The sequence below is a fragment of the Callithrix jacchus genome, chromosome 19, assembly GCF_049354715.1.
Source record: "Callithrix jacchus isolate 240 chromosome 19, calJac240_pri, whole genome shotgun sequence".
Lineage (NCBI taxonomy): Eukaryota > Metazoa > Chordata > Mammalia > Primates > Cebidae > Callithrix > Callithrix jacchus.
This window is the reverse complement of record NC_133520.1, coordinates 51,892,455-51,919,948: the sequence shown is the minus strand read 5'-3', so window position 1 is coordinate 51,919,948 and position 27,494 is coordinate 51,892,455. Positions and strand designations below refer to the sequence as shown.

At 41.0% G+C, this 27,494-nt stretch overlaps 1 protein-coding gene across 8 annotated transcripts in view; it reads right to left on the bottom strand.

Annotated features, from left to right (window-relative positions):
* The window catches only part of PCNX2 (pecanex 2), a 309,710-nt gene that overhangs the window by 138,218 nt on the left and 143,998 nt on the right, over positions 1-27,494 (bottom strand). For 5 of the 8 annotated variants that reach the window (XM_035280793.3, XM_035280794.3, XM_035280795.3 and 2 more), the window contains 2 exons: positions 11,688-11,829; positions 6,407-6,584 (listed from right to left, as the gene is read on the bottom strand). The exons of the other annotated variants lie outside the window; for them this stretch is intronic. In XM_035280793.3, coding sequence (XP_035136684.3) covers positions 6,407-6,584; positions 11,688-11,829 — 320 coding nt within the window. The remainder of the gene's footprint in view (positions 1-6,406; positions 6,585-11,687; positions 11,830-27,494) is intronic. 8 annotated transcript variants of the gene reach the window in all.

Below are 27,494 nucleotides of genomic sequence, written 5' to 3'. Positions count from 1 at the left end.
TGTAATTAGCCTTTTACTTGTCTGCCTCTTTATCCAAACTCTCCAAGCAGAGAAGGCAGCATCACAAAATACAGACTCAGAGCCAGACCGCCTGGCTTTGAATCCTGCCCTACTATTTTATAGTTAGGAGACTTTCTGGCAATTCACTTAATTTCTGTGCCTCAGTTTCCTCATCTATAAAATGAGATGCATCCCCCTACAAAGCTGTTGTGAAGATTACGTATGTTATTATGGCATAAAGTGTTCAGAATAGTTCCTGGCTCACAGAAAGTACCAAACAAAGATTTGGTATCATTTGTATTACTAATAACCTTTGTGTAATACCCAGTGCAATGCCTGGCAGGCACCCAATAAGTGCTCAATGAATGAACAATTGCTTTTTTGAACAAAGTATTTTGAACAAATACATCTGTATAAGTATGTATTTTTTTTTAAAGTGGCTCGATTTTAATCCAAGACTTTCTGCTTGTACTCACAAAATACGGAAAATGCCATTTAGAAACTTCAGTTTCATATAACTTGAACAGCTAATGTGGTTGACAAAGCCACACATCATGGTTCTGGTGTGACTATTCATGCAGCTTTCTCAGAAATACAACTTCATGCATTAATTTTGATCTCCTAAGTGGCGAAAGCGTTATGCTCCATGTTGAACTAATGGCCTGTAGAATTTTATGTTTAATGTGCTCTGGAAATGCTGGCAGAATGATCTTATGGCAGAATTTTCTCAAGTCCTGCTTCTACATCCTCTAACAACCCAAAGTTACTATGATTTTAAAAACTTTTTCTTTTTGAGACCGAGTCTCATTCTGTCACCCAGGCTGGAGTACAGTGGGGTGAACTCAGCTCACTGCAACCTCGCCTCCAAGGTTCAAGCAATTCTTCCACCTCAGCCTCCCAAGTAGCTGGGATTACAGGCATGTGCCACCATGCTCAGCTAATTTTTGTATTTTCAGTAGAGTCAGGGTTTCACCATGTTGACCAGGCTGGTCTTGAACTCCTGACCTTAGGTGATCCACCCATCTCGGCCTCCCAAAGTGCTGGGATTACAGGCATGAGCCACCATACCCTGACCAACAATGTTTTTTTGTTTGTTTGTTTGTTTTGAGACAGAGTCTCACTTCTGTCACCCAGGCTAGAGTGCAGTGGCACGATCTTGGATCACTGTAAGCTCTGCCTCCTGGGTTCAAGCAATTCTCTGCCTCAGCCTACTGAGTAGCTGGGATTACTGGTGCCCACTACCACGCTTGGCTAATGTTTTGTATTTTTAGTAGAGATGGGCTTTCACAATCTTGGCTAGGCTGGTCTTGAACTCCTGACCTCATGATTCACTAGCCTTGGCCTCCCAAAGTGCTGGGATTACAGGCATGAGCCACCGCGCCTGACCAACAGTGGTTTTTAAGAACTTTTTCAGGGCCAATGGGAGGGCAGGAAAGAGGCTTTGCCATCTTTGCTCCTGTAACAATCAATATTCCTTGCAACTAAATATCCTTATCTGCATGTTTTACTGTCTCCTAAAGACTGAGACATACCAGAAATGTCACCAATGAATAACAAAAGTTCTTAAAAGAGAAGAATGACTGAAAAAGCAAGATAAAGAGAGGGAAGGGATTGAGGAAATGAAGGAATGGGGGAAAAGGATGTGTGGTTGGAGGGTCATATGACTCAGGAAGGGACATACAGGAGCCCTTCTTTCTCACTGTCCTCCTACCCACCTCCCCGCTCCCCAAACCCACTCACATATCTATACACATGCAAGCCCAGGGCAACATTCACTAGAAAGTGTCCCACCCACCCTGTAATACATGAGCTGTACTTAATTTGTCCTAGTGGATTCTGGCCTTGGAACTCAATATTTCCTTTTTTTTTTTTTTAAACCAGGTCTGGCAGACTGAAGAGACTAGGCAATATTCATCCTCCAGACTTCAGGGGCACTGGGGGATTTGGGGGTTTAGGGAGGTAGAGAATATCACGTGGGCAGGGCCTGGGCCCTCTGGAAGCCATCTGTTTCCTTCCTTGGCCTCCTGGCGCTTTGATCTTACTTTGCCACTAATCACTTCTCTCCTCCCTTTCTACTCATAAAGTCCGAGGGATTAGAGGCAACTGACTCAAAATAATACTGTGTCCTGTATTTGTGCAGCTCCTTTCTTCCAAGGAAACTGAGTACCCAACCAAATGTTGCCTCATTAACCTCATGGCCCTTCTGTAAGGGGGGTTGCCAGGCTAATAATACTTCTCTATTTAGTAAAACAGGAGCAATGCTGAGGGAGGGCTGGGGGATACCTGCAGTGGTCAGATGACAGGCCCTGTTATAAGCAGGATGTACATGAGTCTAGTGGACAAGTAACATTTCACAGTGTGCAAGGAATCGCCCCAGAGAGCAGGATTGCCTATAAGCACAACAGTGGAGATTTCTAGAAAGCCCTTAGGAAATACATTCAAAGATAATTTTTTTTTGAAAATGATATATTAAAATGAGCAGAATGAAAAGGAGCTATCAATTAGGACTTCGAGGCAGAATCTTTATGGAAGACCTTAACTGTGAACTTCTCCTTGATATGATCATCTTCTGTCACTAATATCTACTGGCTTTTTTCCAGGAAAATCACAAACACTGTCTCTTTCCTTCACTATATTCTTTTTTATCAGGCAATAAGATCATGCTTCTCATTGCAGAAAACTCATTGTCACCAGCTCTCTAAAGCTAAGGAGTGACCAGGCATTTGCGGGAGGCAAGAGGGACCAGGACTCAGAATCCCCACCTTCCGACTTGCCGCCTCTTTTCCTAGCTTTTGTCTCACTAATTTTTCTTTTTTTCCTTTGACACTTAGCTATTATCCCAGCCTAAGACTGGATTATTCAAACAGTATGTGCTAATTAATGTTCCCTCAATTAGAGACAATAAGGAAGCTGTTGCTCTGGTTCTATCTGAAATTATTCATATTTTAATTGGTGCTTCAAAAAGGTGATGGCAAAGTGCCTGCACAACTAAGTATTTGTGGATTTTTTAGATCATGTTCTTTTTGTTTTATTTTTTTTGAGATGGAGCCTCGCTTTGTTGCCCAGGCTGGAGTGCAGTGGCGAGATCTTGGCTCACAGCAACCTACGCCTCACAGCTTCAAGCAATTCTCCTGCCTCAGCCTCCGGAGTAGCTGGGATTACAGGTGCCCGCCATTATGCCTGGCTAATCTTTTTTTTGTATTTTTAGTAAAGACGGGGTTTCACCACATTGGTTAGGCTGGTCTCAAACTCCTGACCTCAGGTGTGTGTCTGCCTTGGCCTCCCAAAGTGCTGGGATTATAGGCATGAGCCACCGTGCCTGGCCTGGATCATGTTCTTGTCAGGTTCCACCCTCCCCATTCTGCACAGGATGTCACTGAGTGTCTGCATGGACTAGAAGGATGACCAACAGCCATGCTTACTGCCTTTCTCTGCTCCTTGCAAGCCCCTTTGGTGAGATACCCACTCTGAGCCACATATTTTTGTCAGTAGACTGCTGCCAGTGCAGAATGCTGTCAGAATGCAGAAAGGTGGCCCGTGGTTCCATAAATGAAAGCCACTTTTCTTACTACAGAGAAGGAATCATTTAGAAGCCATGCTCTAGGACTCTTATAGAAAGAAACCTCTTCTGTTCACCTGGGGCTACCCACTAATACAGATGATACAAAACTGACAGGTCAGTGTGGAAAAGTGGCCACATCCCTTTACAAACAGCAGTGTGTAATTTCTCTTTTTCTACTTACATACAGCTTTAAAAACATGACCTTTCATTGGAGAGTATGTCCTACTTAACTGTTTTCAGTTATATTGACAAATCCTCTCAAATGACTTTGCATTATTACTTTCCACATGACAGGAAACTGAGGCTCAGAAAGAAATATAAACACCATCATGTCAAAATGTAAATAATGCCAGAGTCAGGAACGTCAGGAATTGAACTCCTTCTGGCACATTTTACATCTTTTTCTTTTTTTGAATTTGAGACAGGGTTTCATTCCTGTCACCTAAGCTGGAGTGCAGCGGCGTGATCTCAGCTCACTGTAATCTCTACCTCCTCGGTTCAAACAATTCTCCTGCCTCAGCCTCCCGAGTAGCGGGAATACAGGCACCTGCCACCCAGATTGGCTAATTTGAGTATTTTTTGTAGAAACTGGGTTTCCCCATGTTTCCCAGGCTGATCTCGAACTCCTGAGCTCAAGTAATCCACCCACCTCAGCCTCCCAAAGTGCTGGGATTACAGGTGTGAGCCACTGCGCTGGGCCAGTTTAGGGATAAACTCTTACCCCTGCAAACAGTGAAATAATTTCTAGTAACTTCACAAATAGTTTAAAGATTATAGGATATAATCCTACATTTATTATGTGAGATAACAGAAATTTATACATAATGAAGGAAAAGAGCTTATGGAAGCCTGTAATTTGAACAGTAAGAAAAATGGGACAAGTTAATCAGAACAAAACAGAACTCACACAAACAGGAAACAAATGTTTGACCAAGGCCAGGGTCTACAAGGAAATACAGAAATTGGAGTAGGCTGAGAAACCAATGGAAGACGACACAGGAGAGACATAGGTGACTGAAGATTAGTACCCAATTAGAGTTATAAGAGGAAACCTATGGCCAGGCACAGTGGCTCATGCCTGTAATCCCAACACTTTGGGAGACCAAGGTAGGAGAATTACTTGAGGCCAGGAGTTGGAGACAAGCTTGGTCAACATAGCAAGACCCTATCTTTACAAAAAGTTTTTACAAAATTAGCCAGATGGTGGTAGTACATGCCTATTGTCTCAGTACTCAGGAGGCTGAGACAGGAGGATCACTTGAGCCCAGGAGTTAGAGGCTGCAGTGAGCAATAATTGTGCCACTGCACACCAGCCTGTGAGTGGCACTGTGTTTGTGAAGAAGTGAGACTCTGTCTCCAAAATAAAAATAAATAAATAAAATAAAAAAAGACACTTGCATGCAATATGAGGTGGTGGTAATTACTTATGGGGCTTCTTTTAGTACAGTATGAGAGGTTTTTTTTTTTTGTTACCTAAGAGAATCCAAGAGAAAGGCAATAGAAGGAAAAGGTAAGTAATTGAAATAAAATAAAGATTAACAGTACTGACTCAGAGGTGGAAAAAATTAATTTAAAATTTAGAGAGCTTTAAAATTTTAAAAATTGTTAACTAAAAGGGGAAAGATGGTGCTGAAGTCAGTCTCGAGAAGAAACCCCATGGCTGTGTTCAACTGGGGCTGTGAGTGTGAACACCATGTGAAAGAAGTTGTGTCATCGCTGAGTTTATTCACCAAGAGCTGTTCCAAATGTCTATCTCTGCTGATAAACCTGGGTTTCATTACAGTAATCAGACTAGATATGGTCATGGAGAAACTCCCAAGTATCCAGAGGATTTTATTTCCCTCACACTAACTAAACATTAGATATCAGCCCCATATTTTGCCTGAATTATAAGTAGGATTTCTCATTGCTCACGTATAAATTTGCTTAATAGATGAAATCCTGACTTGAGACAAGCTAAAAGTGTTGGAAATACTCCAAGAGACCCTGCTCTTGGGTACCAGGTCTTCAAAGTTACATCAAGAGGCAAAAAGAAAAGAGAAGGATGAAGGCAAGAAGGCAGGAAGGCAGACAGGCAGGCAGGAGAGAAGGAAAGAAAGAAGGGAGGGAGACAGGGAGGAAGGAACCAGTGAACTTGGTTACTAATCTTTAATTCATAGCATTTTAAGATCTAGAGAAGTTTGTGTGTGTGTGTGTGTGTGTGTGTGTGTGTGTGTGTGTGTGTGTTGTTTTGGTTTTTTTTGGTTATTTGGGTTTTTTTTGTTTGTTTTTGAGACAGAGTCTCGCTCTGTCTCCCAGGCTGGAGTGCAGTGGTGAGATCTTGGCTCACTGCAACTTCTGCCTGCCAGGTTCAAGCAATTCTCCTGTCTCAGCCTTCTGAGTAGCTGGGATTACAGGCACCCACCACCACGCCCAGCTAATTTTTGTATTTTTAGTAGAGGCAGAGTTTCATCGTCTTGGCCAGGCTGGTCTTGAACTCCTGACCTCAGGTGTTCCACCTGCCTTGGCCTCCCAAACTGGTGGAATTACATGTGTGAGCCACCATGCCTGGCCTAAGATCTAGAGAAGTTTTATAATGAGATTGTTAACAAAGAAAAAGGTAATACAATTTAAAGTCACACTATTGGCTAATTCATTTTAATTAGTGATTTTTAGCAAATAACATGGCATACACATTCCATGGGCAATTTTCTCCAAATGGCAGCAAGAGTTTAACATACATGTATAATTTAATTTCATTTTCTCCCATAATTTTTAATAAAGAATAAGTTTTAAACTCAGAACAGGTGACGAGAACTGTCCCCTTTAAAATGTTAAAGTGAAGAAAATAGCTAATTCACTTGCCTTGCTAAATAAAATGGACACCATGAAGAAATCCAGTAAGAAGCTCTCTGAAATATCTTTGTAGTCAAAGTGGAAAAAGATGACAGTGAAGCTCAAGTTAATAAACTGGTAACCTGGGTTGCAGAATGACGTCCGTAATAGCTTCATGCCAGCAGTGATCATCAGAAAGATGTCCCAGCTGTGGGGAAAAAAAGAAAAGACCCAATCAATGACAGCATGCACACTGCTAGGTGAGTGTCATTTGCTAACATTTCTCCAACACTGATGGTGCATTATGCATTTTACAGGCACAAAAAGCCAGTCTAGGAGTCCCCGTTATTGTCTGCATTTTACAGAGGTATAAATTGAGTCTCAGGGAGTTTGAGAAACTTGTCTAAGGTCTCACAGGGGCAGAACAAAAATGGAAATTCAGTCCTGAGTGACTCTCAAGAACATTGTCTTTGCCATTACAACAGACATTTTCTTTCCATCACATGCTCTTCAAAGTCCCTCATGTTCTCCAGCAAGGGCACAGAGTTCCTTTTGAGCTTATCTGAACTCACCACTGCAGTGATAATGGACATTTCCCAGAAAGTTTAATGCCAAATGAGAAAACAGGCAACATCCTGCCCCTGCTAGAGTCAGCTTGGTGTATGCCTCTTCGTGAGAAAATAATCCAGGTGGAACAGTGACATAACAACAGATATGAAATTCTGAATAGAGACAAAATCCAGTATCTTCATAAAGACTTTTCTATTTCGACATATTAATTTCTAACGTTTCTCAGCATATTTGTCATCCTAGTGAGCATAAGGTTTTCGCTCTCTCTTTTTTTGTTGTTTACAATTATATCATCATTTTCTTTTTCTTCATGGAATGGGCCTTTTCAGTTAAGGAGCTCAGCAAAACAGGCAAAGGAATACTCTTCTAGGACTTCGCCTTGAGGACTGCAGTCCCAAGTGCTCTCGCCTAAGGAGTTGGATTATTATTATTTACCCACGTAGGGAGTAGGTGTCATGTGTACAATTCTCCAGATGATAAGGTCAACAATGAACAATCTATCTAGAGATTGGAGCGCAAATGATCACATCCCATTGTAACCCAAGAGAGCAGGCAAGTGCCTTCTTGAAAGGCCTGGCTTTCCGAAGAAAGGCACTGCAATTTTAACCAAATTCCTCTCCAATTCTAACGTGCTATTATATTTAGCAACTGCAAGACAGAGGTGGGAACATTTCTAGAAAATGGTTGCACTTGTAAGAGAGGTTTTCTTTCCCTGGCTAAGGATAGAAAACTAGGGCCATGCCTCAATTTCCCTCAACCTAGAAGAATCTTGGACTCAGGGCTCTCATTAGCATTGTGAATATCTTATCTCAGAATGAGGTTATTTAAGGAGTACAAAATTGTCATTTTTATCATTAAAAAAAAGTTGGAAATTCCATATTCCTCAATCTGCTGTTTTATTAATGCCTTCAGACCTAGGAGTGCGACTGTTTCCACCTTGCCTCAGGATGCGTGAGATGAGGTTTGCCCAAGGCCTTGTACAACAGCTTTGGATTTGGCTTCTGAGAAAAACTAGCACTGGATTACATGCATACTTCAGGTGGGGAAGTTTTTCTTCAACCTCAGCCCAGAGCCCTCAGTGTTCCTGAAGCAAGGCTGAACGCTGCTCCATAACTGGCCTTCCTTTTCCAGTATGCAAGTAACGCCCAGGATGAAAATGCAATATGAAAATACGACTTCATGTAATCCCAGCACTTTGGGAGGCCGAGGCGGGTGGATCACGAGGTCAAGAGATCGAGACCATCCTGGTCAACATGGTGAAACCCCGTCTCTACTAAAAATACAAAAAATTAGCTGGGCATGGTGGCGCGTGCCTGTAATCCCAGCTACTCAGGAGGCTGAGGCACGAGAATTGCCTGAACCCAGGAGGCGGAGGTTGCGGTGAGCCAAGACTGCGCCGTTGCACTCCAGCCTGGGTAACAAGAGCGAAACTCCATCTCAAAAAAAAAAAAAAAAGGAAAAGAAAATATGACTTCAGGTCCAGTTGCCTTTGCCAACAACACAAGGTACAAAAACCCCTGTGGGACAGCCAAAACCCTATAGAGAAACCCCAATGATAAGGTGTCTTAAGACTTAGAGATATTTTGGTTTTCAGGGGAGACTGTTGATTTTCTGGGTTATTCAGGCAAAATCCAGATGAGAAGCAAATCTAGCTTTCTGTTTTCTGTGACCAAGGTTCAATGGACTGCATCCATTTTATGTTTAGTAGGGATGACTGGTTAAAACTGTGGGAGACCTTAAGGGCTCATGTTCATGGTTTTTACAACACTGCAGTAGTAATGGCTATCATTAATGGCTCATAGATCATTGTATACAGCAGGTCCTCAAATAACTTGCTTCACTCAGTCTTGTTTCAGTACAACACTGATGAGAAAAAAATGGATTCTGGCCAGGCGCAGTGGCTCACGCCTGTAATCCCAGCACTCTGGGAGGCCGAGGCAGGTGAATCACCTGAGGTCGGGAGTTCGAAACCTGACCAACATAGAGAAACACCGTCTCTACTAAAAATAGAAAATTAGCTAGGCGTAGTGGTACATGTCTGCAATCCCAGCTACTGGGGAGGCTGAGGCAGGAGAATCGCTTGAACCTGGGAGGCAGAGGTTGTGGTGAGCTGAGATCGCGCCATTGCACTCCAGCCTAGGCTGGAGTTTGCAAGAGCAAAACTTCATCTCAAAAGAAAAAAAAAATAGATTTCTGGCCAAGACCCCACAGTAGGTGTGTAGTTTGTACATTCTCCTCATGTCTGTGTGGGTTCTTCTGAGTTCTCTGGTTTCCTCACACATCCCAAAGGTGTGCACAGTAGGTGCACTGGCATGCTGACATGGTCCCAGTGTGAGTGTGGGTGTGGGTGTGAGTGTGTTCTGTGATGGGAGGTGTCCTGTCCAGCATGGGTTCCCACTGGGCACCCTGAGCTGCCAGGACAGGCTCTAGCCACCAGATACCCTGAACTAAAATATTTGGTTACATAATTATCCTACCTATTTGTATTAATCTTTCCTAAATACATGTATCATTCACATTTATTTCAATGTTTAATATTAGAAGTGTTTTGGTCTTTATTTAGAAGTGTGGTGATGTTTTTGTGACCAGAAATATGCTACAGAACTTAGCTCTTGTTTCTATCAATTAGCCTACAATAAAACTTGTTTTATTTGGTTTTGTATTGGTTTTGATTAAAGTCACAATTTTCAAGAACTTATCCAGGATGTTACGTGAAGATATACTGTACTCGGCCGAAGGTTTTATAAAGGCTGAGGTAGTAACTGGTGAACAATGGCGTGGAACAGATGAAGAGCATCCACCTAGATCAGGCTGAGATACAAAAACACCTAACAAGTTACCCCAGTTCACAGACTCATTCATTTACCAAACCCTCACATGATTGTTCACCCATTCATCCATCTAACACATTCTAGTGGTTTGCTATTGAAAAGTTGAATAAGAAACAGTGCCTTCTGTTGAAAAGTTCACTCTGTGACTATTTAACACAATGGTTCTCAAAAATCGAAGGCAGGGGCTAGAAGGTCTGAAAGTGATACTGATATAGGGTTTCCTGCTATCCTGTTTGAAAACAGTTGGTCTAGTAGGGTGCCTGAAACCTTGACAACTGTTTTGTTTTTAATTCTACAGATGCATCAGGAATAGAACGGAATTCCCAGGTTTGGGTTCTGAGCAAAAGAACTTCTGATGTTATCACCTGGGAGTTGAGCATATTCAGAGCTATGTAGGTAAGGTGCACCTTTCTGACTTTAGTGTCTGGAAAACAATTACAGAGGATAGAGAATAATAGTACTTCCAAATGGACCCTCTCTTAATGGTTTATTCGACTCTTCTGGAGTTCTAGCCCTTGCATCTATTTTCTCTAACAACTTGGCCTTAACCCCATAGCCTTAGTTCTAGGTCCTTGTCCTACAGTTGAGTAGGGAAAACTTTAAATCCTTTAGCTGGATTTCCCAGTGTGCCACTGGTACCTTCTTTGCTACTCTGGCTTTGAATGTGTGTCCCCATTCGAGAAACTGAGGCTCTGCTTTGTTCTGGCAGGGGGAGTCACAGGGTCAACCAGGACGATACCATACTGGGAATCCCTGCCCTAGAGAAGCACATGGTGTTCTAAATTCTGGTCATCTCCTACACTGGGTCCCACCTAAACTGTATAAAGAGTCTGAAGTCCAATCATCTGCCTTTTTTTTTTTCAAATCTAGTGAGACTAATTCCCATCCCTGGATTTGAAGTCTAGACTTCTAAGTATCAAAGGACATAGAATTCTTGCCCTGGTCTAACAGAAACAGGTCTGGACTAGAAGGAAGGCAGAGTCCAATAAGGACAGGTTATGGGATCATTTCCTTTAACCTGTCTGTTTTGTGTGACTGTGAATGTACTCAAAGTCCCACGGAGTATTAAAATGCCTTTTATCTTAGCCTGCTCAATCTTTGGAGAATATAAATCAATTTGCCCTCATGGCACCCCGAAAGGAAGAGCAGGTTTGCATTAGTATGTTTGGGATTACGCATCAGGGTTGACTCGGATACCCAGTGTTTAAGCAACGTGACTAATGAGCAAATCTGAGAAAGCATCTCTTTTACATCCTCCTACTCTAACAACTTATTTGACCAGCAACTTTCCCCTTTCATCAGAATGACAAATCCACAGATTATCAAGATTTCCATGTTGTAAATTCAGAATTAATTTTAATATATGAAACCAATAACTCAACTGTACATGGTTAATGCTTTGAAAGACATGGGCATCTTGACAGTATGAAGTCTCTGTGCCAGTTTTTAAATTATGAGGCTTCTCTTGATAAATGCAGAGATGGCAGTGACAGTGATTAATTTCCCCCTCCCCCAAGCACAAAATGATAGAGTATTTCCTAAATGAAATGACATGAGGCAGTTCATAAAGCTCTAAGCATGATGTTAAGAACTCCAGGAATCCCGGACTCACACTGTGCTTCCATCTTGTTATTAAGGCTCACTGACTAAGCTTCTGCGGCATGATTTTCAAATCTACTGACATTTATTCACATCACTTCAAGCAGATCTACCTTCATTTGCACCCCAGTCACTCTGCAATAAGTGTCTAGTTCCAGTGGGCTTTGAGTAAAAGACCACCATGGCTTATTTTTACATGGCCAGTAACAGCAGGTGAAGGTTGGCTTTTTCTGCAGCCTGTTTATTGGAAATTCACTCAATTTTGAAAATGTGACCCAAATAATTATGAGAAGAAACCATGATCCACTTACTGGGTACCAAGTCTCCGGTGATTGCTTATTGAAAATGCATCAATAGTGAGGGCATTCAAAATTAGCGCTGGGTACAAGATATATTTTTCAAAACACTGAAGCCAAACATAGAGTCTTTCGAACCACATTAAATGGGCGACATCTGAAAGAAATGTGAAAAACACTTAGAACAACCACCGATCAAACGATTTTTCTTTAAGTACAGGTCATAATAATTAATACTCTCCCCACTTTTAATTCAAAAGCTGCTGATTAAGAACTCCTGATACTAGACGTGATATGCCATTTTTTTTTTCCAGGCAGCAACTGTTAGCTTTGCTTCTACGCAGTTCATAAATAATAATATACATATGGTCATATAGATCAGCATCGCAATTTGTCAAGTCAATTGATTTCTTCATATATAATTTACTGAGTCCAATGAATGAGCTGTCACATAGCATCGAGTCACCTCAGAGTAGCAAGGGTTGACGGTGAAGGATGACGACTTGGAAAAACTCCCATAGGTCTATCTCCTTTTAAGCTAGGGTTCACTTCTGTGGCTAAAGCTAGTTTCTGGGCTTTCTTCTCTCTCTTTTTAATCTTTAAACCACAAACAAATCCCTGGGCAATACATGCAAATAAGACACAGCTGATTCATAAACCCCTGTCACTACGAATCCATCACCTTTCTTCTGCGTGTTTACAACAAAGGGAGTACCCTAAAGATTGAAGTCTATTTCCATTAAGGGCTAAGGTTTTAAGTTAGAACCACCTGGGTTTGCATTCAGTCTCTACCAACCACTAGTGAATGACCTTGAAATATTAACTTTCTTTTTGAGCCATAGTTTTCTGTGTCCTGCCCATCCTCTGAATCTGCTGATGGGGAAGAGATCCTTTCCGCTTCCTATTCCTCATGGCAGGAGATGGGGTAATGAGGAATGCATGTTTGTCCATCTGGGGAGCCTGTCCTTTTCTCTCTGGGGAGAAGAGGCAGCTGGCCTGAGTGGTCAGAGCACACACTTCCTTAGGTCACATTCAGGGGTGGGGAAATGCTTCATCCCTGCCGCTTGGATGTGGAACAAGAGCCAGGACTCTCCTCTGCTTCCCACCTTGAGGAGAGCACAGCAGGTTCAGGTTCAGGGTCCTCAGATAGGCCCATCTCATTCCCTGACCCCTGCTCTCTGTGTCAGTAATCCGGAGGCTGCAGTGGGTCCCCATCCACCAGCAAATGAACCAGCTCTGCTGTGGCTCCATGCTCTCCACAGCGAGCCTCAAAGCCTAAATCTGCAAGGTGGAAGGCAACGCCATCATACTCCTGGAACCACATCTTCAACAATTTATAGTAAAAAACTATACCCCACAATGATCCATAGTTAAAAAAAGAGTTTTATGTAGTTTTTACGTTGGGTTACAAAAGAGGCAAAGTTCAAGCTGACAAAACAGCCTGTTCCTTCCAGGTGTCTTAACCAGGATAGCAGACAAATTGTTTTCAATCAGCTTCACTGGGGCTCTACATGACGGATCTCAAAAAGTACTATAAATGCACATAACAAATAGAAACTTTTTACTTTCTTTGTGATATGGCTTATATTTCTATATAAGAATATATTATCTTTGCTACTCAAAAACATAACTACTTTCATTAGATGAAAAATATAAAGAAAGACCGGGTGCTGTGGCTCACGCCTGTAATTCCAACACTTTGGGAGGCCAAGGTGGGCGATCACTTGAGGTCAGGAGTTCGAGACCAGCCTGGCCAATACGGCAAAACCCAGACTCTACTAAAAATACCAAAGTTAGCCAGGCATGGTGGCATGTGCCTGTAATCCCAGCTATTCTACAGGCTGAGGCAAGAGATTCACTTGAACCCGGGAGGCAGAAGTTGCAGTGAGCCAAGATTGCGCCACTGCACTCCAGCCTGGGTGGCAGAGTGAGACTTCATCTCAGAAAAAAGAAAAAAAAGTGTGTGTGTGTGTGTGTGTGTGTGTGTGTGTGCGCGCGCGCGTGCAGAGAGATTTATCATTCAGAAATCTTACTTGAAAAGAATTCATTCGAATGGGCTAGGAATGATGAGAATGGATAGAGCAAAAGTTCTTTAAGATTTTGGAAATAAAGTATTATGAGAACAAATACCCCAACCATTAGCTTAATAAATAGAAAAGACAATGAGAAATCATCCAGATAAAAATACGAAGGTTTAGTGACAGCTGAAACAGGGAGCAAGAGTGGGAGCAGAGAAAAGTTCAACAGCAAGGATCCTGGGTAGGAATTCAATGTTGAGTATTCTCAACAGACAAAGTATACGTCTTTTCTGGAGGGAATTTGGAAATGCGTTATTTCATAATGAATAACTTATACATAATAAAGTCTAGGTATAATCAGACATTTACATACAGATTAAAGGATTTTAATCTGTTGTGAAAGTATATAAAATTTTTAAAAAAATCTTCAAAACCCGTCCTGCATTCCCTCCGAGTAAATGACTTTGACCCCTACTTCCTAGAGAAAATGAAGTCTATGAGGTACAAATTCCCTCCAACCAAAAATTCACTTATACTCATATCTACCTTCTGGCTCCTCCTGAAGCCAAGCTCCAACAATGTCCTGAATCCCATGCTCCTGCCAGCTTGGTTCAGTAGTCACTCCCTGCCTCATCACCAGCTCTCTCCCAAGGCAAGTGGCAAGATCCCAGTCTTCTCTGTGTGGAAAACTCACCTTCCACTGTCAACCTCCTTCTAGAGCTCTCTCTGGTCTTTTCTGTACTTCTCAGCTTCTTGGAAATCTTGTCAATATCTGATGTTCCCCTTCTGTGTCTCCTGCTTACTGGGGACACCTCTGCCTCTGTGTATTTGCAGCTACCCTTTCCCTGACCTTCACGTGTCAGGACCGCTTGTGACCTCCTGACTGTCAAGTAACTGATACTTCTCAGTCTCTCTTACTGGACTTTTCTGAGGAATAAAACATCATTAATCCTCCCTTCTTTTTAAAACTCTCTCTGTCCTTAGCTTCCCCATCCCGGCATCCATCCCAGGCTTGTGCCCAAACCTTTTGCCCTACTCTTCTCCCATTTCCTCTGTAGTTTCCTCTTCCCCTATCCCTGGTCATCTGCTGTTCCCATTATTTTTCTCATCTTCTTGAGCTGATATGTTCAACACCCACAACTTTAATTATTTCTTCCATGCTGATGACACTCAAATCTGTAACTCAATATCTTATCTTTCTCCTGGACTTCAGATCTAAATATTCAACTGCATAGCTTCATCTGATGTCCCAAAGGAACTCTCAAATATATGTCAAAAATGGAATGCTGTCAACCTGTACACACGTTCTCTTCCTCATACATCTTTGCATTCACTTAGCCATGCAGACAATATGCCTGGAGTTATCCTAAACCAGCTCTTCTCACTTCTCATAGTTGTAAGTTGAAATCACCTCAGGCAAAGCTGAAAAACACTGTCCTAAATGGTGATTCTCAAATATCAACATGCAAATAAACCCCTCGTTAAGATGCATTATCTGATGCAGTAGGTCTGGAATGGAGCCAGACATTCCACATTTCTAACAAACTTCTAGGTGATGCAGATACTCCTGGAACTCAGGCAATACCTTCAGGAACAGTGGAGCCAGCGGTGCCAGCAACCCCTAGGAATGTGTTACAAATGCCAGTCCTCAGATTCAGTCCTGGCTCCACTGGGTTAGAAGTCTGTGGACTGGGCCCTGGGCAATGCAACCTGTGTTTTAGCAAGTCCTACAAATGATTCTGATACATGCTCAAGCTTGCGAACTACTATTCTGGACGATCTTCCTCTCCAGGTCCTTTCAGACCTAAGGACTGAAGGACCAAACTGCTGATTCCATGTGTTCATTCTTTGCATATCTGTCCCTTCTTTTCTGTCTTCCATGCTTTTAATCAATTTTCTCTTAAAAAATTATAATTATCTTTTATGCAGATAAACAGTTTCCTAACCCAGCCAGATGGGTAAACTGTATTCCAATGCTTCTTATCTGTCCACTTGAGGACTTGTCTCTTGCAATGATCCCCCATTCTCCTCATTACTTGTTTTTTTTTCCTCTTTACTAAATCATTCTCATCAGAAAAAAAAAATTGCTATAATATCTTCCATTAAAAATATACCCCAAGCCTGGGCAACACAGGGAGACCTTCTCTCTATAAAAAGTTTAAAAATTAGCTGGGCATGGTGGTGCATGCTTGTATTTCCAGCTACTCGAGAGGCTGAAGTGGGAGGATTGTTTGAGCCCAAAGGTTGAGGCTGTGATAAGCTGTGAGTGCCTGCTAGCCTGGACAACACAGCATAGACCCTGTCTCAAAAGCATTTTAAAAATGCCTTCCTTTGGCCCTATATTTTCTTTCAGATGCTGGTTATTTTCTAGGTGCTACCTGGAAAATATTTTCATTTTTAAAAATGTGGCCACACTCACTTTCTCAACAACCTTATTTTCCTTTATTTTTTTTTTTTAAGTTTGCTCCAGTCAGGTTCTCATCAAAACCTGGTTATAGAGTATATAACTAGATATAGAATTGGTAGGTTAGCAGGCATGCAAATAGCAAGCTTCAGTAGATAATGACAAAGAACTTTCCAAAGGTATTATGCCAGCTTACACTCCCACAGATGGTGCAAGAGAGTTCCTTTTGTTTGTTCCGCATCTTTGCCAAAATACTTTCTCTCCTCTTAATTTTTGCCATGCTGGTGTGTGTAGAGTGGTATCACATTACGGTTTTATTTTACATTTGTTTAATGACTCGTGCAGATGAGTATCTTTTTGCATGTTTACTGGCCGTTTGGATACACACTTTTGTGAAGTAGTTCTTCATTCTGTTGCCTGGTTCTTTTTCCTATTGAATTATGTCTCTTCCTTATTGAGTTTTGGGAGTTCCTTATACATCCTAGGTGTGAGTCTTTAGCCAGGATATGTATGAAGACAATCTTCTCACATTTTATGGTTAGCTTTTCACTCTCTTAGTAGTGAAATTCGGAATACAGAATTTTAACATGTTCCAACTTCTCATTTTTTTTCTTTTAGGGCCTTTGGTGCTATTTGTAAGAGAAAAAGATGATGACCACATTCTCCTAAGGTTTTCTCTAAGATCTTTATTGCTTTATCATTCATATTTAGATCTGCAAACTATCCAGCATTGATTATTATGTATAGCGTAAGATGGGGCCAAGACTCATTCTTTTTCCATGTTGATATCTGACTGATTGCCACCACTGATTGAAAACAACCTCTGCTTCCCCCTGCACTGGAGAGAACCGTGATGTTTTACGTGCCTCTCTGTGTGCTGGATGCCTTCCTGGAATGATCCTCAGTCTTTCCTGCTTGAGAAACCCCCAGTGTGATTACAGGACCTGGCATCTTGCCTTCTGGAGACCTCAGGCCCCTTTGAGCCCCCTGCTTCCAATACAGTGAACTACCAGAGGCTGCCAAGGGCAGGGCGTTTGAAGCCTCTATTCTGGTAGGAGGAGGATTTACCACTGACACTGTTTAGAATTCTCAGTACATGGTGACAATAAAAAGGAGTCACTTTTAATTGGTATCTTTATTGTTTTAAAATTTTTTATAAACCATGTATCCCCTTTCTGCTGGCTCCTGGGTGGATCTCCCCACTTCCTTGCCTTCGGTGCTCTACTGAAGCCCCATGTATTGAGTACGCATTAGGTGTCTGCCAGACATTGAGCCTGGTGCTCTGTATACACAGGTCTAGCATCCCAAATCCAAAAACCTGGAATCTGAAATGCTCCAAAATCCAAAGCTTTTTGAGCACCAACGTGATACTTAGAGAAAATGCTCAGATGCCACAATCCAAAAGAAACCACAATCAAAAATATGGTCCCAAGCATTTTAGATAAGAGATACTCAACCTGTATTACTTCTAGTTTCAAAGCAGAGTGGTATTCCTTCATGCCACCACTGTACCCTGTGAATTCTATAATTTTAGTGAATGTCATAGCATAGAGTAACTGTTCACTTAAATACTAATCATCCCACTAGATTCTGAATTTGTTAAGGGTAGGTACTATGTACCTACTAGAATGTCTGCCAGAGAGCCGTGGTTTGGTAAATGTTTATTACCTTCTCATTTTTAGTGGTTGAGGGAATTCTGGATGATTACATTGAGCAGAGGGTCTAAGAAAAAAAAGCAGTCTTTTTGAAGTACTTCTTTGATTACAAAACAGAAAACTGTAACTATAGCACATTAAATGACATTTCCTATTTTAATCTCTCATAAAGTGCAATCAGTTACAGTTAAGTTTCTTTCTGCACAAAATTACTTTTTCTGATTTCTCAATTTATAAGAGATCAACAGTGTCGGACTGAGGCCATCATATCAAATGCAGTTCAGCCTGCTTATAAAAATACATTTACAGAGTTCTATCAACATTTGTCATCAATTCAGAGAGACATGACAACCTTAGCTAGATTCCTGCAAAAAAAATGTAAATGAAGAGCAATATAAGCCAAGCTCTTCCCAGTGCTATTAGAAAAACATATGAATTAAAAGAAACATTTGAGCGGCTGGGTCATCAGTGCAGAACAGCCTGCGCACCATTTAAATGGGGGAGTAAGAACGAGACTTTCCAGAGCTTGTCACATTTACTTTTAGAAAATGACATTTTCCAGTGAGTGGAGATGGACTGATTTGAGTGGAGGGGCATAATCCCATTACAGTCTGCAAGGATTTACCACAGGTCATGATAACAAAAGTAGGTTTTTCGTAAGAATTTCAGATTACTCATCTCAGAAACACATAAAGCAATGAATTTCCAATAAAAGAGAAAGCACTAATAAGCTCTGAATTTACTATCCACGCCTTTCCAAATATTTGGGAGTGAAATGCTTATTCAGTGAGATTCTAAGCATCTGTACTACCTGGGGTGTGTGTGTGTGAGCACATGAAACTACGGCTGACCCTGAACAACAGGGAGGCTAGAGACACCAAAGCTTGCACCGTCAAAAGTCCGAATTTAACTTTCACTCCCCAAAAAATTAATTACCAGTAGTCTAATGTTGATCAGAAACCTCATTGGTAACATAAACAGATGATTAACACATATTTAATCTGTTATATGTACTATATACTGTATCCTTACAATAAAGTATGTTAGAGAAAATAAAATGTTATTAAGAAAATCGTAAGAAGGAGAAAATATATTTCTTGTTCATTAAGTGGAAGTGGATCGCCATAAAGGTCTTTATCCTCGTCGTCTTCACTGAGGAGGAAGAGGAGGGGTTAGTCCTGCTGTCTACGGGTGGCAGAGGTGAAAGAGGTGGAAGAAGTGAAAGGGAAGGAAGAAGAGGCAGGAGCACTAGGTATAACTTTTACTGAAAAAAAAAATCTATGTGTAAGTGGACCACACAGTTCAATATTGTTCAAGGTCAACTGTATATCACAAACACAACTTTAGGGCAAGTGATTAAAACATTTAATCTTTAGGAAGACTTGAGCTGTAAGTATCATTCTGCTGTCTGACATTAGAACAGTATTTTGTTAGCAGGCCCTGCATTCTATATAGCTACAATAACACATAGAGAGATGGGCTGAGGCCACGGATCTTTAAGAGGTATCTGATAATCAAGTCCCTCCTTAGAAGCAAAGCAAGATGATAGCTATAACAGAGCTCCACATTGGACTTTCAAAGGAAAAAAATCTTTTGGGAAACTAGAAACCAGTTAACTCATAAGTTACAAAACCTTTACTATTATTTTTATAGGAACAGGAGAGTCACAAAGACTGAGTTAGAAACCAGGTTGAATAATTCAGCTCTAGTTTACTGTCCAAGGTGCTTCAAAGGAATGAAAGTGACAACTGCTGACATCTAAATGTAACATAAAAACTACCACATGCTTTCCACTGATTAATCTGAATCTGTAGATGAGAGGATAGCAAATGTGTTATGCACATACGCCAGCAAGCAGAAGCAAAAAATAAAACATTTCAGGTAAAGATTCATCCCAAGGGATGGTTTTCCCGGCGGGTGTTGAAGACAACATCTCGCTAAAGCAGAGATGGGAAAATGTGTGGAAAAAAGTTAAAATAAATATCAAGAAACAACAGAGTAGAGAACAAATCCCAGGGATCACCAAGCCCAAACTTTTGCCTTCAGGTTCTGTTAACCCTGCATATTGACAAAATATTAATTTTACTTTTCTTTTCTTTTTTTTTTAATGGAGTCTCATTCTGTTGCCTAGGCTGGAGGGCAGTGCCAGGATGTTGGCTCACTGCAACCTCTGTCTCTCGGGTTCAAGTGATTCTGCTGCCTCAGCCTCCTGAGTAGCTGGCATTACAGGCACGTGCCACTACACCAGCCTATTTTTTTGTATTTTTAGTAGAGACTGTTTCACCATGTTGGCTAGGCTGGTCTTGAACTCCTGATCTTAAGTGATTCACCCACCTCAGCCTTCCAAAGTTCTGGGATTACAGGTGTAAGTCACCACGCCCGGCCTTAATTTCACAGTAATTCTTATCTTAGAAACCTTCTACCAACCTCAGCAATTTATTCTAATGATACGCCTTAGTCTCCAGATGAGGAAAACATTTAATGGATAAATGGAACTCATACTGAATGTTTATAGTTAGAAGTAGAAAGGGACACACTGAAAGATGAATAATAATGTAAGAAGAAGCTACAACAAAAGTGTAAGTCCAGAATTCTGATTCCTCAAAGATTACACTTACTCCTTTCATGTACAACAACCATGAAAAGCCAGAAAGGAAAGCTTGCACAGGCAGCAGCCTGGTCAATGTGCTTCCTGCATCCCCAGATGGTGTCAGGGTTCACACAAAGTAAAGTTACAAAGAAAGTCTTCACAATGATATTTTGTAACTGCCTTTCTGTAATGTCCCAACTATGCAAAGAGACCATAAGAAAAACAGTACTTTAGCATGATTATTTCTCTTTTCTCTGGAATATTATGCCCTTGAGAAGAAGCATACAAACTAAATATGCCATTTGCAAGACTCATTACAATTAAAAGCTTTAAATTTTCTTAAAGGGTTTTCAGGTTGTGTTTTATTTAGACTCTTTATTGCTACTAAAACAAGTTCTTCTCCATAATTATAAGCTGATAAAAATCCTCAGGATGTTTTTAGCTTTAAAAAGACAATCTTCACCAATTCAAACCTTGAATTACGATTTAAGCTGCAAGGGTACGGAGCTTCCTGCTGTGTAAGGACCAGATGCATTTCAATGGGAGTGCAGCTTAAATCAACTATCCCTGGTCACCCCTGAGGCATCTAAGGCAGAGAGACTTTGCAAAGTGGGAATGAACACGTCTGTGCTGTTACCATCTCCTTATTATAGACAATTTCTTTTTTTCTGTAAGCCTTTCTCACTCTCATGTATCGTCCTGGGTCAAATCTCACATCTCAGATATCATCAAGTTCTTAGCACTAACATGTACACATGTTGTTTATTCTCTAGAAACAGCCTTCACTTAAAAAACCAGTAAGTAGCATGAATGGAGGGTAAAGTAAGTCACATCATCCTTGCTACTCAAAGCCCTTGATCTCTGTTTAGGATGAACTCATGGTCCATCATTTTTTCTTCAAGTAAGTGAATTCAGGGCTGCCCATGGCCCAGTCCCATGCCCACAATCCTCTTCCTCCACTTATCCTTAGACCTTAATTTATATATATACATTATATATATATATATATATATGTATGTATGTAAAAATGTGTATATGTATATATATGTGCATATGTATATATGTGTCTGTATATATACGTGTGTATATATATGTATATATACGTGTGTGTATATACACACACACACACACACACACACAAACACACACATTTTTTCTACTCCATTTCCTTTACTTAAGCCTCAATTTAAATGTCACTTCCTCAAGGAGCCCTTTCTTTTCCCTCAGATCTAAATTAAGACTCCCTTCTAACCCCCTATATGTTTCTCTCACTGTACTTTCTCCGTGGGATGAATGACCATTTCTCCAGAGGGCTGCAACTGCAGCCAGTGGGGCCAGGGCCGTCCTCAGTCAGTCAGCATTCAGCACTGGACTTTGCCCACAGTGGCCACGCAGAAAATCTCAGGTAGCACACCTGATTAACTGATGCATGAATAACTTAATTAAGAAGATGCCTAGTAGAACAAAGTCTGAGGAGAAGCTGGTGCTTTCCCACAGTGGGTACTGCTGCTTTTGTAGGGTACTGGATTTGCGTCTAGCCAAAGCATTTTATTTTGTCAGAATATCTGCTCTCTAGGTCCCCACCATCCTACACAGTCCCAGGGACAAAATAAATATATTTTGAATGAATTGATAGACACTATCAGGTTCAACATCAAGGTAAATTTCTCAAAGAAATGCAAGATGGGAAAGAGCAATGTTAGAGAGTCAGAATACTAAAGTTTATGTTTTTCTTTTTTTTTTTTTGAGACAGAGTTTCGCTCTTGTTACCCAGGCTGGAGTGCAATGGCGCGATCTCGGCTCACCGCAACCTCCGCCTCCTGGGCTCAGGCAATTCTCCTGCCTCAGCCTCCTGAGTAGCTGGGATTACAGGCACGCGCCACCATGCCCAGCTAATTTTTTTTGTATTTTTAGTAGAGACGGGATTTCACCATGTTGAGCAGTATGGTTTCGATCTCTTGATCTTGTGATCCACCCGCCTCGGCCTCCCAAAGTGCTGGGATTACAGGCTTGAGCCACCGCACCCGGCCAAAGTTTATGTTTTTCAAGGAATAAAAACTTTCTTTTGTTTCATTAGTGGGTTTTTACTTTGGCATCATGCTTAGAAAATTCTTTCTCTCTTCTTCAACCAAGATGACATAACTTGACCTACATTTTCTTGCAGTGCTATTCTGGTTTCTTTCTTCTTCCTTCCTTTCTAAAAACATTTCAAATCTTTAATACATCCGGAAATTCATTTGATACAAAGTCTAACTCCAATTTTTTAAATGTCCATTTCCCCAAAACCGTTCCATTAATTTTTTTTTCATTAGTTCAGTGGGAATAAAAACATGTCCTTCACATTTCCTCAAAAAGCGAGAGAAACTCCTGGCAGAATCAGTGTGAAATGTGCCTTCTCTTCTTGACAGAAAGGGCCTCAATTAACACCAAGCCATAATACGAATGTTTACAACTGAAAAAGCAAATGGTCATTCGTACATTTTTCACATGAAAAAGGTTAGATCAACATTTTTACGTGAAGAGGGTTAAGAGAGAATTCCTAATGCTCTCACTGTGGCCACATGGTAGTTTCTCGTTGGAAAAACCATCCTGCCAACAGCAAGGACAAGGTGCTTACTTTTGCATCCGCAGCACCCAGAACCGTGCCTGGGACACGGCAGGTACTCAATAAATGTCCAATTCAGAAGAGTGTCATTTGTATGTTATTGAAATCACAAGGTTACTTAAAAACACCATTTTTTTTTAATGTATCCATGGCATCTCCATATATTATCCTATCATAGAGAGCTAGGAAGGTTAAGCTACTTCAGGTAAGATTCCAACAGACCTACTTTAGGGAGACTGAGTCAGGGCTCACCACAGTGGCTGCACCAACTGCAGCTGAGGACTAACATTATTTTTCAAAATGCCCTCTCTAGCCCCTCCCATGTTAATTGTGCGAACACAGCCCAAAGCCACTGTAGGGCCATCCTGCATACATCACAGGCTGCATATTAAGACTTACTGATTTTTAGTGTTAGTTTTTCAAGTACTCCTCTCACTACTGACCATTCATTTTAGCTCCATATTGCATTAGGTTTATCAGCAGTTTAAGAGAATTCTAATGGGCCTTGGATAAACACCCTGTGGCTTGCTGGAGAGCTGGAATCTGAGGCTGGCAGATAACCATTGAACTCTGTCCCCAAGTCCTGTCTTTCTTTCTTTTTTTTTTTTCTTTTCTTCTTTTCTTTTCTTTTCTCTTTTCTTTTCTTTCTTTCCTTCCTTCCTTCTTTCTTTCTTTCTTTTTTTTTTGAGATGAAGTCTCACTCTTGTTGCCCAGGCTGGAGTGCCATGGTGCAATCTCAGCTCACTGGAACCTCCGCTTCCTGGGTTCAAACAATTCTCCTGCCTCAGCCTCCCAAATAGCTGGGATTACAGGTGCCTGCCACCACGCCCGGCTAACTTTTGTATTTTTAGTAGAAACAGTGTCTCCCCATGTTGGCCAGGTGGGTCTCGAACTCCTGACCTCAGGCTATCTGCCCGCCTGAGCCTCCCAAAGCGCTGGGATTACAGGAGTGAGCCACCGCGCCAGGCCTAATCCTGTCTTTCTTAATGCTAGCCCGGGTTGGCCTGAGTTTCTCCAGACTTCCCTCTGCTGCAAGCAGAGGTAACCGAATTCCGCTTTTCTTTTTCCCTGCTGCAAGGTACCTTGGCTTCACTGCCAAACCCCTGTGGCCACCCCCAGCCGTGTGGAGACTGACACAGGAAGATAAGTTTCCCAGTGGACTAAAGGAGACAGTCAGAGTGTGAGAGTACCTGGCAGAGAGGAAGGGAAAATGTGGGGAAGAGAAGGTGAAGGAAAATAATAGCAACAGAGAGAATAATTAATAAAGAGGCTTCCAACTGACAAGCTGGTTTCTGAAAACCCAGGGCAGAGTCATTTCTTTGGCATTTGAAATGCACCTTCCCATACTGGTATCACAGCACATGGTGCCTATGTTACTCTGCTAGTACTAGTTCAGTTCACCATTTTAGTCACTTTGAATTAAAAACACTCGGGAGAGTTTTCCAAGTCTCTAATGACTTTCTAAAGCTAGCATCTTTTTTACGTGGGGAAAAAGGGGAGGTAAGGAATACATCCTTCCTCTTCTAGCCATGGCAAAGTAAGTCCCTTTCCAAAGACCCCTGCACAGCCTTTATGCTCTGAAATCAGACAATCCCTCTCACGCCATATTCCTTTAACATAGCACCATATACATTTGAAAGGATTTTTACATACATTATGGAGTTTCACTTAATTACTGTGCAAATTCTGTGAAATAAGGCATTCGGATAGCACTATGATCTATTGATGAGAATTTCAAAACTGTATTACATGTATCCAGATTATAAAGGACCACCAACTGCCTAGCACAATGAGTGAAACAAGGCACAAAGTCAGGTGGAAAATGATGAGCAGAGGTGATCTCGAATGTTTCTTCTCGTGTGCCTCTTCTCAGGAGCAACTGAGGATGAGCTTCCCTCCAGAAAAGGGAGTAAACAACAAACGGAAACTCGCAGCAGGTTCCAGGAGGGAGTCAGGCAGGGAGGATGGAGCTGATGGGGTATCGGACAGATTGGTCTGTGTGGAAAGTTGGAATGAGAAATATACTACAGAGCTACTGGGAAGATGAGAAAACACAAAAACAAACATTTGAATAAGAAAGATAATCAAGGTCTGTACTATTGGACTCATAACATTTAGACGTAATAGTTAAAAAAACCTTAGTAGAAGTTCAACAAAAATATTGAACCTGTATCAGAAGGAGGAAAGTGAAAATGTTCATGCATAAAGGTAGATAAATTCTTATCTTTTATAATGCAAAGTCAGTAGATAAACAAACAGAAAATACCAAGAAGTGGCAGAACACGCACATGATTATTATTTAGAAGAAAACAAAAAGAGATACCTAAAGAACAGAAAGTAATTTTTTCTGTACAGGGAAAATCAGAAATGGGCGGACAGGAGTCTGTTTCTTTTCATGACAACTTGTTCTATTTGATTTTTAATACTATGTATTATTTTGATATAAGCAAAAAATACAACATAAAAAGCAAGAGCTCTCGGAATCATGTCATTACATAGAAACTAGTCTATTTGTAAACAGATAGACAAGATTTGCTAAAATGCAAACCAAATTTCATTGAAGAATTGTAAATTTGGGACTCATTAGTGAATGTTTTGTAACAGTGGATTTTTAAAACTACAATTTAAATAGATGTTTAATTGATGTGTTTCATAATGTATATTATCTTTTATTAATTTATTCGATGTGTTTCATAATGTATATTATCTTTTATTAATTTATTCTAATGCTTCCAAAAATATAGCTTAAGCTTTTCAGTACTATGCAAAGGTACATGTGAATCCTTCAAACTACCCTTTACTTCTAGAGGCTTTTTATGCCTTCATCAGCCTATAGAAAACCTTCCTTTGGTGAATTTACAAATCATTAATCATTCATTTTTCGCCTCCAATGTTTATTGACTATCTGCCATGCACCAGATATCAATGCAACATTTGATTATATAATTCCATATATTTTCCATTTTATATGCATATCAATAAGTTGGAAAGGCTTAAATAAAATGACATATAAAATTAATTGTAAGCTCCTCACTTAGGATAACAGCCTTCTACATCTTTCTTTTTTCTTTGTTTTTTAAGAGAAAGAGTCTCAGCCAGGAGCAGTGGATCATGCCTATAATCCCAGCACTTTGGGAGGCCAAGGCAGGCGGCTCACTTGAGGCCAGTAGTTCAACACCAGCCTGGCCAACATAGTGAAACCCTGTCTCTACTAAAAGTACAAAAATTAGCCCGGTGTAGTAGTGCATGCCTGTAATTCCAGCTAGTAGAGCGGCTGAGGCACGACAATTGCTTGAACCCAGGAGCAGAAGTTGCAGTGAGCTGAGCTTGCGCCACCGCACGCCAGCCTGGGTGACAGGGTGAGACTCTGTCTCAAAAAAAAAAAAATAAAGTCTCGTTATGGGGCTCCAACTAAAGTGCGAGAGTGAAGTGACTATTCAGTAGGCTCAATCATAGTGCACTATAGCCTCTAACTCCTGGGCTCACGTGATCTTCCTGTCTCAGCCTCCCAAGTAGCTGAGACTACAGGCACATACCGTCTTGCCCAGCTACTGTTTGTCTTTCCTGCAGGGTGGAACACAGTGTCACAGCCCACATTACTGTATGTGTGTAACAGTCACAATTCCTCTACTGTGACACGGCCATAGGTTTATTTACCAGATCATAAGCTTTTTGATGACAGAAACTATATCTTAGTGATCCCTATGTCACTGGTTCACAGGGCTTGGCATGTTGTAGGAACTCCGTAATTATTTTCTGAATAAGTAAATAGCATTTTCTTTTTTTTGAGACGGAGTCTTGCCCCGTCATCCAGGCTAGAGTGCAGTGGTGGGATCTTGGTTCACTGCAAACTCTGCCTCCCGGATTTGAGCAATTCTCCTGCATCAGCCTCCTGAGTGGCTGTGATTACAGGCGTGACCTGCCATGCCCGGCTAATTTTTTGTATTTTTAGTAGAGAGAGGGTTTCAGTATGTTGGCCAGGCTGGTTTCAAACTCCTGACCTCAAGTGATCTGCCTGTCTCAGCCTCCCAAAGTGCTAGGATTACAGGTGTGAGCCACCATGCCCAGCCTCCATAAGCATTTTCGTGAACAAACAAGTAAATAAATGAATCTCAATACTGTCCTTATTCTTTGTGTCAATCTCTTGTAACTCCATTATAACCCATTTTTATGGTGAGAGTACAGTCACCAAATCAGGTCACTATTTTAAATTCTTAAAAGCCAAGAATTATAATATTATGGAAATATTACCTTGGAGGACCATGTGAACTGTGACTCAACCCCAATATTTGCGTTTCAAAATAATATAATTCCTTTGGAAGGTTTTAAGATAAAACAAATTTTCAATCAGATTCAACTTTGTACTCCTTCATGACAGGGATCAATCAATACAGTCATTTGTCTGCAATCATTATCGTGATTCAGGAAAATTAATTTGTCTTATTTTCTAAACATATAAGTGGTCCTTTAACATTTAGTCTCAAAAACTCCAAGCTAGAATAATATGGTGTTGTCTGTAGTGCTGTCTGCTGTCATGTTCAGTATGATTC